The sequence below is a fragment of the Centruroides vittatus genome, unplaced genomic scaffold (genome assembly GCF_030686945.1).
Source record: "Centruroides vittatus isolate TY-2023 unplaced genomic scaffold, ASM3068694v2 contig_3093, whole genome shotgun sequence".
NCBI lineage: Eukaryota > Metazoa > Arthropoda > Arachnida > Scorpiones > Buthidae > Centruroides > Centruroides vittatus.
Genome location: NW_027121991.1, coordinates 338,972 through 353,296, shown reverse-complemented (window position 1 = coordinate 353,296; position 14,325 = coordinate 338,972). Strand labels below are relative to the sequence as shown.

The window sequence follows — 14,325 nt, the reverse complement described above, 5'->3', positions numbered from 1 at the left end:
ACTGGCGTAATAAAATATTTGCCAATGGCGGCCATATCGAGAATATCCGATACGTCGGTACCCGAATTACTATTTGAATTAATATTTAGATCGGGCGGTGACGTAGCGGAAACGAAATACATTAACGTCCTAGAGTTTGAATAAAACTTTTTGCCTCGCCCACCGCCGTAGTCCCGCCTTACCTGTGCCACCGGGTGGCTAAACGGCCTTCTCGTCGGCCTAATTTTTACCCTTCCGCTTTCCGTTTCGAGTCCAAAATTTTCCACTCGGCATTAATTAGACGTGGCTTTCGCGGCAAAAGTTACGTCGTCGGTTTCCGCACGCCAGTACCGGGCTTTACCTAAACCTCTCCGCCGTCGGCTCTCGTGGCCCGTGAGGCGCCCCCACTTTCCTCCCACCCCGGAGAAGTCTTTCTTAATTTTCTCCTTTGCCCCGCTCGAGACTTGGGTTTTCGGAAGCGTCCGCCGTTTCCCACGCATTCCTCTAATAAATAAGGGAATTTGGCCGGAATAAACTGTGGGTTTACCCCAGCCGAAGAAGAATTCTTCTCCCGGTTCCCCCCACCGACTTCGGGCGCCGCCCTCACCGGCCCGGGCGGCCCGCGTAGACGGGTTCTAAAGGAGGGGGAAATTATTCGGCCTGGGCCGGGCCTTCCTTCCCGCCTCCCGCCTCGGCTACTTTCTTCCGCCAATAAGTTTGGCACGAATCGTCCGTCCCGGAGCGCGCGGACGGGCGCTCAGACGTTGATGGGCATTCTGTCGTCGTAGAGCGAAGGAGCCTGCAAGACGATGCCGAAGGTGCCCACGATGCAGGCCAGGGTGAATATCCACAGGAACAATCTGTCCAACACCATGGCGATGTACTTCCAGTCCTCGATTACCTGAACAAAGAAAAAGAGAGCAAATCGGTGGATGGCCTTCCCACCCGCCGGACTTGGCAAATACTTTTATTGCCCGGCCAAAATTAATTACTTCGGGTAGAATTTTCGGCCGAAGTGATTAATTTCGGCCGCCGTCTCTTCCGTAATTTAATTCGATTCCCGTCATTTATTTCCGGCGGACAGAAAATTGTCGGTTTCCTCCGCTTCTTCGACACAATTCGGTCCGAAAGAGCGGGACAAACTGACTTTTCGTGGATTAGAACGTGCCGCGAGAATTAAAAGCGGGTGGACTTACGCTTTGGGCCTCGTCGTCTTTTCTAATGTACTCGGCGATGTACATGACGCTTTCGGTGGCCCTCTGCATCTCCCTCAGGCAGTACTTACAGTACTTCTCTTCCCATCCCGCGTTGCGTTCGTGTACCAGGTCTCGGGAGTTGCCTTTGTAGCCCAAATGGTACACTTCTACCGCCGGTTCTCGTCCCCATCGGTAAACGTCGGTCTTGCACTTGCATCTCTCCGAGCTCGAAACCGGACCGCCGTTGTCCTCGGACGTCTCGGTGGGCCGGCGCATGTGCAACAATCGAGGCATCACGTGCATGAACACCCTCCTGACCCAGGGCGACATCTCGTGGGTGGTGGGAGATCGAAAGTGGACGTTGAGCACTCCGACGGTGACGGCGGTGGAGATGGTGACCAGGATCATGGTGAAGAGGAGATATTTTCCCAACAGGGGAACGGCCAGGGATGTGGGCGGGATGATCTCGGCCAAGAGAAGAAAGAAGACCGTCAGCGACACCAGAATGGAGATGCAGAGAGTAACCTTTTCGCCGCTGTCCGAGGGCAGGAAGAAGACCAGAACCGTCAGGAAGGAGATTCCCACGCAGGGAATGATCAGGTTGACGGTGTAGAACAGGGTCTTTCGTCTCATGGTGACGTTGAAGGTGATGTCCGGATAGGGTTCGTTACAGCATTCGTAGTACCCTTCGTGGTAGATGGCCGGTACCAGCAAAATGTCCCATTCCACGCTCTTGTAGAATTCGCTCATGTCGATGCCCATCAGAACGGTGGGAGAACCGCCGATCTGTTTGGTGTGGCGAAGATCCACCTGAAATACACAGGACCCGCCCGCGGGAGTAAGTAAAGCGTTTCGTTCTCCGGGTTACTTACTAAAGACGACGGGTCCGGCCAAACTCTCACCTCTCGTCCGTCGTAGGTCCAGGAGCCGAATTTCATCAGACAGGACTGTTCGTCGAAGGGGAAGTATTCGACGTCGATCTCGCAGGTGCTCTTATAAAGTGCCGGCGGCTTCCAGACGATTTCTCCCGTGTAGTAGACTTTGGCTTTGGTCATCAGAGTCACCTCGTAGTTGCCGTCGGCGCTGCAAAACGACAGACACAGGTTATTTCCTACGCCAGACCGTCGACGGCAAAACGAAGGCGAAGGTTCTCGTCGACGGAACCGAGCCACAGGCGAAAGGGAAACGAATCTACTCCTACCGGCGGAAGATTTTCTTATTTAAAGCTTCGTGTCCGAGTCGCACCGAGTCCCAAGCTTCCGCCACTTTACACACGCGCCGCCATCGGATCGAGCGCACCCCCGGGGCCGAGTGCTCGAGAGTGGTAAGAGGGGACGTCTCGCCTCCAGAAAGTGGCAACACTCCGCAATTGTTCCGACTACGGTCTAAGAATGCCGATTCCGTCCGCGGTGTCGGGATTTGGCTTCCGAAACGACCTACGGAAGACGGACCGGACGAACGTAGGCTGTAGGTTATTTTAATATTAAAAAGGAAAATGCACCGCCACCGACATATGTCTGGCATCGTTGTTCGTCCGCTCCACCATTCCCTTCGCCATCTGGTGGGTCCGGTTTCGGTTCTGGCAGTACTGGTAGCTGTGTGTACGCTTAGCTTATATCAGCTTGGTCGTTCGTTTATTATAATCCTACAGTGTTCTTATGTTATCCGATACCTACAACTATAAGGAGCGAATTTACTGCCCTTATATCAAACTAAACTTCTGCACGATACTTTATCTGTTCGTCGTCTTAGTGTTAATTCTATCGTACCATTATTTAAAAATAAGATTTACTCTTACGTTATTAGATACCTACGTAAAATGAATTCTTTCGGTTACTCTTCGGATGTACTGCACAGTACAGTACGCGTGTGCCAGGGAGCCTAATCGACGATAAGACGTCTAAAAGAAAATCGCAAAATTCATCGCGGCCGGGGACGTTGGAAAGCTTATTACTTCCGACGAACTGTATAGTACAATACAGTACAAAAGCTATCGTAATTAAAGCTCGACTCTTCACTCTCGCCCTACGATTTCATTCCCACAAATTTCGGAACGTTTTGACCGATTTGCACCAAATTTCGTATAGTTATTCTCTGTCATTCTACGGAAAACATAATCTACCTTATAACGGAGACGACTTAACCCCCTCCCCGAGTTTCCGGACAACGCCGAGCATTCTTTGCTAATATATACGTATATACATAGAATATCTTAACCGTGGCGAAATTCTCTTCCTCGGTCGACTCGACCGGTCTTACGCCGTAATTTATTTAAATGGAAATCGGTTAAAGGGAGACGAAATCTACCGGTTCGGTTGGGCCGTTTGGCCGTTCCGAGAAAACGGTCGTTCCCGACAGGCGGGAAGAACGAAAACCCGGCGCTGAGCAAAAGAGTAAGGAAGAGAGAAAGGACAGAGGTTACCTACTTGTTGAAGAGAACGATGTCGGGTAGCCAGATGTCTTCGGCCGGCACGTGGATCATCTCCACTCCTCCGTACTCGGAAGGGTTCCATCTCAGTTTGTAGTCTTGCCACACCTATCGAGACACGCGATTACCAGTCAAGGACGGAGAAACGATTAATGTCGATCTTAATTCCGCCGTCTCGACCTCGACCGTTTCACCTATTTCTAAATTAACACCCAACCGATAAAGTTTAAACCTCGGGCGCAACGACGAGGCAAACGTCGCGTTTATGTTTAGATTTTAACGAGGTCGAAAGGAGCGAAAAGGATTTACGGACGGGCTCACCTGTTCCACCCAGACGTTGGTGATCATCACCTGCTGCTTCAGATTCTGAAATTAAAAAATCTCGGGTCGGTTACGTCGAACATTTAAATTATATAAGACCGATTTCGAATTAAACAATTTCCGCCATAAATTCTGGCGGCAAAAACCGCGGGTGAAGGAAACTTCCAAGCATTTTAACCCGGTCGGGCGGGACCCGACGAGTTACCCGGGCGAAGAGGGATCTTCCTCTTCGTGGGCGAAAGGGTGGCGTGGCCTACGAGAAATAGTCGGGGGACCGACGGGGCGCCGGAAAAAGCGGGTTAACGCAACTCGGTATGGGCCGAAGGCGAGGCGATTTCCGAGGGAAACGAAAATCGCGGGAAAATAGTTAAAATAACATTTTGGAAAATAAGAGAAAATTGGGACGGGAGGCAAAGACGAAAGCGGAGAGAGAGATTTAATAACGGCGTGGATATAATAGGAAAGAGGAAGTAATAAATGTCGATTTAAAACATTGTGTAGAGAAAATTTCTCCGGCGCGATTGGCGGTTTGATCAAACTCCTACCTTAAGGTGTTTCTTATATATATTGTATTGTATCCGTACAGATGAGATTGGGTGGAAGAGTCGAATAAAATGGAATAAAAATGAGGCGGGTCGGGCGGAAAGAGGATATAGAATCCAATCTCGACCGACAAGATAATGGGACGGCCGCCACAGCCGTAAAGGACCGGCCCCTTCCGACAAATCCTATCGGATATTAACCGTAAATCGTTTCGGGAAATATCGCAAAATGAAATTAAAGAACGATCCGGACAAAGAATTCCTTTTCGTTAGAACTTGGCGGAAAACAAATATCGCCGGCAAATTCTGCCTCCGAAATGAAAATACCGCCGCGGATTAAAGAAAACCGTGGGTTTATCCGCGAGAAAGTCGACTCGGCCACCCACCTTTTTTCTACCGCGTACGGAGGAGGCCCAAACCCGCGATTCTAACCGTTCGTCGGCAATGGAGAAAAATTGCCATCCCATCGTTTACCGGGACGGGGAGAAAATTTCTAGAAATTCTTCTGCCGCAGAAAGCCGTTTAAAAAAATATATCATATTTGCGGGCGGGAAGAGGCCGAAGAAACGTCTTCGTCTGGAAAAGAAAGCGCGGGAAGGTAACGATTAAAACTTACTCTCCGGGAGCGATATTATTATTTTACGTTCGCTAAACTTTTAATTGGGACGCAATTTTCAAATTTCAGACCTATAAATTCCTACCGACAATCGTCTGTCCGCAATTTCGTCCTTCCGTAACCCGGAGAACGGAATTAGGCAGACGAAAGTAAAGGCTAGATACGGAACACCCAGGCGCGGAGACCTCGATCGACAATCTACCAACGTTATTTCCCTCGAAAAATTATTGCGGATAGACGACCGACCGCGGTACTCTATTTTTACTGGGAAAAGCGTGATGTACGGGGGCAAAACACGACTAAATTCAATTTACTCGGTGACTATTTCGACCTAGGCAAATCCGTTGCTACGTACAGTACTTGGCTAAACAATTATTTCTTATCGAGGTGAAGTAAAATAAGCCTAGGAGATTCACGCCAATGAGGGATTCCTAGAGGCTCCGTATTAGAGGGATTTTTCTTCTCGGCCTACATTAATTAAGAAGTTTAACAATATATCTTCCGGGGTTATAGCGTACGCCGACCGCATTAAAATCCTACATCGCCACCCATTCTTACTAAATCTGACTCATTATAAATACGATACTTTCTGTTATCGCATAATTTAAATATTAGACCGTTATTACGCGTCGTTCGTCGATTTGCAATCCGCACCTTCCCCCAATTTATATCGAAACACATAAATTATGAAAAATTTATAGTATCTTTGCACGGTTTTGGGAGATAAACTTATCGCTAGAAGATAGTCAAATCCTTGTCAATGGGCGACGAGGATTTGATTATTTTCTAAATGGCAGAATATTGTGGCGTTTTCGTAGGACTATTTCGTCCAAATCTGTCCGAAGATCCGTTTATTTTACGAATTTTTAATCCACTTTTGACCGACTACTCCTTGTCCGTCCGGTGGGTGAAGGACGGCCCCGTTCCTTCCGAATAAGGCCGATAAAGAAATTCAAAAGATATCTTTTCTTCTACATTAACCCCGAAACCTTCTCCGTATGCCAATAATCTGGAAGATACGAGAATACGACTCGGATTACCCCGCCTTATAAAACCAATAAAATATTTTGAAGGCGTACATTCTTTCAAATATCATAATTGTATAACAAATAATTATTGGCCTTGTCCGACAATCCCCGATAAAAGAACCCGTAATATTTCTTGTCTGTAAACTCCACATTACCGTCAATCCATTTTTCATAGACCATTCACCATTCTTTTCTTCTACGGCCGATAACGAGACCAACGGAGCGCCTATCGTATCTCCATTATACTACCGTTAAAAGTACAGTACTGTACGTGCAAACGTATTCTATACCGTAATTAACTGGTTTGTTCGCACAATTTTAACTGATATGAATTTTCGTGTTTTCATTATTTTAAATTGTTCTTTAATTTTTTTTTTTTTTTTTTTTTTTTGTATAATTTTGAATTCAGCCAAACGTTTTTCGTATATATATTTTTTATCAATTGCACGCTTATAGATGTATCGTACCTTTTTATACAATGTCACCTCTATAAATATAGTCTACACGTACTGTATTAAATACATTTAAATTTGATTCGTATTGTAAGTATTCTAATGTTACATTTATTATTGTCGTCGTTGTTTCCCGGTATTAATTATAATGCCGATATAATCAATTAAAAGGCGGAGGTGCACCGTCGACGTATCGTAAAATAAAAAACCGATATACTAAACGAGAGTAGGCGCGTACCGTACGCTGGCAATCCGAAATAGCGTATAACGAACGTCGATGCCCGACACGTCTACGTCTTCGTATCGATTTGTATACATTAGATGGAAATATGATAACTCGAGTAATTGAAGAAATATTTCGCTTTGTTCGCGATTAACGATACGGCCTTTGTCTTTCCATTCGCTCTCGTCATTTATCCTCGTACGAACGTAAGGTGTGACGCTAAATTTTCATATTACGAGAGATTAGCGTATGTTAATTTCGTTGGTGGCCGTCGATTTTTATCGTCGTTTTCCCAAGATGCCCATTTTAAGTTTGCCGGTTAAATAAGAGTTTGGCCGAAATTATTTGTCGTCCGCGAGTTTACAAATTTTAAAAAATGGAGAAGGAGACGGATTTCCAGATTAAACGAAACGATACCAATTGCAAAATATGTCAAAATAACCTCTTGGCTTAAAAAAATTTTGGGCTTTGTAAATAATTTTCTGTTTTAGAACGTTCTGAAAGTAGACGCGACGGAAAGCCCAAAATTCCCCCGTAGAATTTTCGGGAAGACCGAGTTGGCCTTCCGAGGACTCGAAACTGCCGGGTCGAGGGCGCGGACGAAAAGTTCGAGGATAAACGGAACCTTTTCGGACCGGAGACGACAAATTCCCGGAAACTAACAAACGGACGAGGGGTAAACGTCGGACGTGTCCGAACTTACCGGCCAATCTGCATTTTTCCCGTCGGTAATCCTATTATTTGACAAAGCTTTTCGAATAATACGGAAGGCGGTGACGCGGGACTGGGGTTAAAATAACGGTAGGTATAGAAAAAAGAATTGGTTTATTAACGGCCAGGTCCGATAATAAAAGAGCTTTAAGGTAACCGAACAGAAGAGTAAGGAAAGAATAGAGAAAAAGGTAAGCGCGCTAATACCGGCGGCGGGCCGGTTCCTAATCGACGGGTAAATGAAGGGCAGAGATAAGCAAAGCCTCTTAAGAAGTCACCAATCTAGATCTCGACCTATTTATTAAACAAATAAATAAGTAGACGCCCGGCGGCAAATCTCCGGTCCGGTCCCGTCCCCCCGGGAAACTAATCTCCCGTCACAAAGGCATTTGGAAGGATTACGGCGGGTAATCTGGACGCGGGCGATTGTTCGACCCGCGCCTCCTCCTTTATGTCCCCTTTCGGATATTACGTCGGCGGTCGATTACGTCCTTCCTCCGCAAATCCCGTCGCCCCGTTTCTCTTCCTAATTAATCGTCGAGAAATTACGCCACTCGACCACAAAGGCGGCCCACTACGAATGGGAACGGTTTCCGACGGCCGCTATTTCCGGCCGATTCCGGGAGGAAGAATCTACGGACGTCCCTACCCCCGACCCCGATAAGGGATTGGAGAAAAAATGGAAGACGGAGGAGATATTTTCGCGGGAGCGGTCGAGGGCCGGGAAGGAGAACCCGCCTATACCGGGACGGTTTCCGAAGGTGCGGCGCCCTCACCCGCCCGGGGAACCCTCCCGGTACGAGAATAAAATGTTCTAATATTCTTATATTTGAATGGAAAAATCGAAGCCGGTCTGCTTAAAGCGCGACCACGAAAAACTAAAAATGACGTGTTCCGTCTTCGTTTTATTTGCATTAACATTTTCAAAACTAAGTACAGTTTCTCGAGTCGATTAATTAATCCCCGGCCCTTTTCGCTTTTCGCTTCCCGCTCTGTTAGAACGGCAAGTTTTTAACAAGGGGAAGACATTCTTTTAAAATGTTTGGTTTTTACATTTTATTTATACGTAATTCGTGTTACGACAGTTGCGGATAGAAATTACTGGCGAATCTGTGACCGGGCGTAATTATTCCGTTAATTTTCCGGGATATTCCCGGGGTTCTTTTGAATGCCAAAAAGTAACGACAGGCGTTTCATTTTTCAAATGTTTCGGAGGGAAAGAATCGATACGGGTAGGCGGGAGGAAGGAGGTCGGAACAAAGAAGAACGTGGGAAGAAAGGATTAATAAACCCGGGAAAAGTCGGACGAGTGTTTCCGCGGAAACGAGAATTGGCTAGACGCGGAGAAAAGCGCAATTTTAAACCGTACTTTATAAAATGGGGCGGAGTGGAACAAAACGGTCGGACGGATTACTTACAAATAGGCTACTTTGTAAAAATTGTCCTTCGTCCACCGTTCCCGTACTGGCAACGAGTATTTATCGCCGATTATTAAATGGCGAAATCTTTCGGACGAGACGTAAATAGGTAGCCTACGCCACGTTACTCCGCCCGCCGGCCGGGTGTCAAATTTTAAATAGAAACCAGCTTTTCGGTCTAATATCGTACCGGGGACGAACGGAAGAAAGTAACCCCAAACGGACGATGGCCGGCAGGAAATTATTCGACTTACCCACTCCGCGGGAGGACCCGATAAGTCGCGATATCGACCCGGCATTTCGGAAGCGGACGGAAATTACACCCGGCCGGTCGACGTAATACGGTTTCTAGCGGCACTCGGCCCGGCGGACGGCTTATTTCGTCGCACCCCGGTACCCCGGTAGCCCGCTCCGTACCGGAAGGTAGCGGAAAAATTGGGCCCGGCAAAATTATACAAATGTTTTGCCCGTTAATTTCCAGAGGCGGTTGGGGAAATTAATTTGCAAATTGACGGCCGGAGACGAAAAACGGAAGAAGGCGGAAAATTCGTTCCGAAATCCGACGGAAGGTTTAGCGAGGGAACCGGGAATTTTCCCCGGGATTTGCGAGTAAATTAAAATCGACGTTTCGATAAGTCCCAGAGGAAAATATAATCGAGCTTTCTCTGCCAATTTCCTAGGTTTTAATACCGTCGTTTTCTGCTTTTACTTTCTCTCCTTCTCCGTTTTGCGTGAAACGTATTACGTGTTTCCGACCGGAAATAAAGGACAGAACGCGCAACGGGAAAATTGAAGTGTCGGATAACGGCCACCGATTAGCCCGCCGGGCCCAAATTCAAATTCCATAAATCTTTATCGTCCGCCCCTCCGGCCGGCGGGAGTAACGGCATTATTTGTAAAGACTCGGAAGAGTGCGCGAGCCATCCGGATAACGTCGAAGAATGTATCTTAAAACGGCCGAACGACGTTTGCTTTTCCTTCTTCGAATCGTCGCCGGTGGCGGCCGCAAAACCCGGGTTTGTTCGCGCCCGGCCCGTCTTTTTCTATCTCTCGCGGCTTTTGCTAAAAATCGGGTTTAGGCCAAATGGCGTCCGGGAAGGCGGTGGCCGCCACCCGGACGATTCGGGTCTCCCGGGTAGCGAATGGCCTATCGATCCGCGCCTCCCACGTCGGCGTATCCGGTGTAGGTCATTTTTAGCCACGTCGGCCAATCTACTCGCGCAAACCGCCAAAATTATAATTTTCCGAGAATCTTTATATCGTATTATAAAGGAAACGAACAATTATTTATTGCGACACGGCGGTCACCTTGCCGAGTTACAATTTTTAATCGTCTTTTTAAAATTTAATTTAAAATATATGTAATATCTCGCCCCTGTACGTCATACTTTTCCCGTTAGCCGCGGAGTCGTGCCGGTCGTCTATCTAACTCCTTTTCCGAGATACGACAGTGAAAATTTATACAAGTACAATTTTTTCAAATTGCGGCCCAAAGACGAGATTTGGCTATTTTTATCGGAATATGTAGCTATAGATTTGAATTTTGAATCGGTCTGTTTTAAGGGGTCGGGATGGCGCCGTAAAAGACAAAGACCGCATTCGGACAGTCCCGATTTTCTCGTCCTTAATTTTACAAAATTATTTTAAAATAAGAAAAGAAAACGAAAGGCAAACGAAACGTAAAGAATAATCGCTATCCGTCGAAATTTATGGAATACGATCTAAAGAACCGGGGTGATAATCGTTTATCATATACTAGAAATTGTTTTCCCGGCAAATGGGTTGGTGGTCGGCACTTAAATGTCTCCCCTTTTTCTTTTTAACGATGCCGAGACTTTACTGCCGCGGCCCGCGATTTTTCCATCGGTTGTCGCACTCTTCGTCTAAGTAAAAGACTCAAACTATTACCGCTATCGCCGTACGTTTCGTTACGCCAAACCAACGATTATCGTCCTCTTTTTCGAATAACTAATTATAATGTAAATAAAATCGAAAGAAACGCGACTCGGGCGATGGTATTGTATTTTTAATAAAGACGTAAACTACCAATTCGTACCCGAACTCGCTAAGGATTACGTCGATATTATAGTCGTTACATTACGCAAATTTCGGATTGCAACAATCCCGCTTTCCAACCGAGCATCCTCTTACGTGCCGCGAAATCCGCTAGGGTCATCACCCGCGTTAAGTGTCCACGAATACGGGGTAGTAACCGGAGATTTCGACCGTAGACCTAAGACCAAAGCGTTGGACGGCGAAGATTTAACAGTTTTAGAAAAAATTACATAACCCGAAGCGGGACGGATAATTTCGTATCTCTTCGGTCGATATTACTGGTCGAAGCGAATAATTCGATTCGGACGGTTTTAAAACGGACAAAGGAGTTCCTCCGGGTGGACGGTAGGCCCGCGGCTATTTAACATACGTATAAACGACATCCCCGACGATCCCCGTACGGAACCCAAACGCTAAAAGCGCATTTTATGTTTGGTAACTTAACCGCGTATTCCGAAAGTTATAATTCGTGGGTCGGCGAAATCCGGAGGAAATTTCCGTTCTGTTATAAGAAGAGAACTTTCCACCGATTTGCGTAATAAAAAACACAAGATCCCGGGAATTATAACGGACGACGATTTCCGACGGTACCCGTAAATAATCTTCTCGCGGATTGGGCCAAATTTACTGGCACGGATAACGCTCTATCCGGATCCCACCTCGACCCGAAAAGGATGCGCTAAGCGTAGGGCCTAGCAATTTGGGGCACGGGGCCCCGGACGACGATTAATAGACCGGGGATGGAGCGAAATAATTACGTAAGAGCGACGGGCCGGTGGCAACACGGGCCATCCGTCTCCTCTAAATATGACAAAGACGATCGATAACATCCGGACTCCGTTTGAGAAAACGTATTCTGCCGGACGGTTGCCGAGTGTTTATTCCGGGCTTAAACGGTTCTTGGGTTGAGAAACTACTACACACCTCGGCCCGCTTTTTAACGTCGCCCGGTCGATTCTTTTACCGTTTGATTTGGCACGTGTCGCGCCTTTCGTCGCATTCGAATTCGAAAAGGGGCTCGACTCTTTTTCCCGTCGTGCGGCGCTTCCGTACCGGTGTCGGTATCGATTTTCGGTGGTATCGGAACGTCTCCGGACCGATTCCGTCGCGACGGTGGGTCGAAATTTGCTCGTTTTCCGGTGTCGGAATTATCATCGAGGAAAGACGTGGCGCCGATAAACGTTATCCGACGCGTGCCTTATAATTATCCGGTAATTAAAATTATAGCAGCGGGCCGTTTCCGCCTGCAAATACAAGGAGTCCGGAGGAGAACAAAATTTGGCCCAATCTGCAGAACATCGTTCTCGTCCCAACCTTCGATTGTCTTTCCGTACGAATTTAAACTCGTCGAAGAGGACGACGGGAGTTGTTCCGACCGCCGTCGCGCCTTCACCCGCCGATGAACAAATTACTGGCCCCGGGATAAAATTCGCTCTCCGACTTTAAATCCCCGGGTCGTTCCGTCCGGTTATTTCCGCTCCGCGATAAGACCCGGAAAAATAGCGGCCGAGGCGCCGCGCCGCGCCGCGCCGACGGCCACTTCCGGTCCGGGCAGCCGCGTGTCGCCATCTGGAGTCCGAGGCGGCGGAGGACGGGCGCGGACGGGGTCGGGCGTCGGAGGAAGAGGCAGAAGGAAAGGTACTCACGATGTCGATGAGCTGAGAGAGCTTGAGGCTGAGTTTGACGGTCAGCTTGACGGACTGGTTGGCCACCGGTCTGATCAAGCTGTTGTAATCGCTGAGCAGGTCGTCGTGCAGACGCTTGGCGTCCAGGTGGCCCTGACAGACCGCGGCCGAGGCCAGGCCCAGCAACAGGGCCAGGCGCAGGGCTTCTCTCGGCCCCGCTTCGGCCATTCGTCCGCTCCGTCCTCGGCCGGGATGCGCGGATGCGGTCGGAGCACAAATCGATCGACGCCGCGCGCCGTCGTTTCTCTCTCTCTCTCTCTCTCTCTCTCTCCGCTCGCTCCCCTTCCTCCCGCTCCCGTGGCGTGAAAAACGCGCACCGATCGATCGATTCCCGGTCCCGCCGTCGCTCCGGGCAGAGAACCACGTCACCTTTAACCCGGCCCGACAATTACGCTCCCCTCTTCCTCTAATCTCTAATCGCCGGCTTAAGAAATCCAATACCCGCGCCGGAAGGTTAAAGGCCAAACTCGACCAAAGGTCGGTTTTGGTAGTTTACCCGGACGATGGCGATGGACTCTTCCGTTTCCGGTTTGTATCGATTGGGAAAACGGCGGGATTCCCGACCAAGATCGATGGCAGATTTTCCGTTTCGTAGCTTACGTGCGAAGGGGGGACGGCCGCCTTGCGTAAAACTCCGTTAACGACGGAAGGTGGCCCGGGAAATTTCGGGCTATTTTTTTTTACCGGTCGAAGGCCGTTTACGCGGAACGGAAAGAGTTTGCGGACCGACTTCCGGAATCGGACCGGGGAGACTTTCGTTTGGTAATTGCCGATCGATTTAGTAGAATAATTAGGGGGACGAGACGGGGTGGCCTCCAACCCCGATAATCGCGATTCGTTTTCGCTTTCTGGCCTCGAAACGTCGGAAAAAAATTCGAATTAAATTTCCGCCGGCGAAAGAACGTCGGAGACGTCGACCGGGGTGGGGTGCAGTATATTTACGTCTTTTCCGGTCGGCAAGTTTTAGAGGATAAAGTTTTAGATTTCACCTTCCGAGTTTTAGCTCGGAAGGTGAAATTTGTTCCCCAATATAGGCTGTAAAGAAAACGTTACGTCGAAGACCCGCCATTTATTTACTCAAAAACCAACAACTAATACTAAAATTTAGATTTTCGAAGAAGACGAGTGCTGCCGACTATTTTTCCGGCCCGGCCATTTCGGACTATTTCAGCCTAGTTGTTTAAGATACAGTGCCGTAACTAGGATTTTGGACGCCTATGGCCAAGAATAAAAATGGCGCGCCTTTTTAATTTTTGTTATTAAATAAAAATAAAAATGGTGGTTTATTTCTGAAGTATATGTTGGTAGAAATTACGGATAATAAATACTGTATAAATATAATTATAGAAGTTCGTTTGTGTTATTAGTTTCGAATACATATTATTCCAAAACCTTCCCGTTGGCGCCTTTATTAAATCGGCGCCTATGGCGGGAGCCGCGTTGGCCATTCCCTAGTTACGGCTCTGCGAAGATATTATAGCGTAAGAGCGAGTCTGCCGTGACGACTTGTAGTCGCGCTACAAAAAGCCAGAAGCGCGTGAATAGAAGTCGCGATTAATCGCCACATCGCTGGCCATCAATCGCGACTTCCATTGTGAGTCCGGGAGCAAAAGCTTGATTCCGGGATTTTGCTCCCGAAATTATAATTCCGGGAGCAAAAGCCCACAATTC

At 47.9% G+C, this 14,325-nt stretch overlaps 1 protein-coding gene across 1 annotated transcript; it reads right to left on the bottom strand.

The window, feature by feature from the left end:
• Positions 1-404: 404 nt before the first annotated feature.
• Positions 405-12,869, bottom strand: LOC136973153 (acetylcholine receptor subunit alpha-like). The gene is made up of 6 exons (XM_067267852.1): positions 12,616-12,869; positions 3,925-3,969; positions 3,602-3,711; positions 2,078-2,258; positions 1,176-1,985; positions 405-880 (listed from the first exon to the last, which is right to left on the bottom strand). Exons 1-6 carry the CDS (start codon positions 12,820-12,822, stop codon positions 737-739), a joined length of 1,497 nt encoding a protein of 498 aa, XP_067123953.1. The 5' UTR covers positions 12,823-12,869; the 3' UTR covers positions 405-736.
• Positions 12,870-14,325: the final 1,456 nt, after the last annotated feature.

Bases quoted from the DNA above. Each gene is read 5' to 3' on its own strand.
- LOC136973153 (XM_067267852.1), bottom strand. From the start codon at position 12,822: ATGGCCGAAGCGGGGCCGAGAGAAGCCCTGCGCCTGGCCCTGTTGCTG. The intron at 3,712-3,924 runs GTGAGCCCGTCC...GTGTCTCGATAG, and splicing joins CCAACGTCTGGGTGGAACAG to GTGTGGCAAGACTACAAACT. The intron at 881-1,175 runs GTAAGTCCACCC...TTCTTTGTTCAG, and splicing joins AAGACGACGAGGCCCAAAGC to GTAATCGAGGACTGGAAGTA.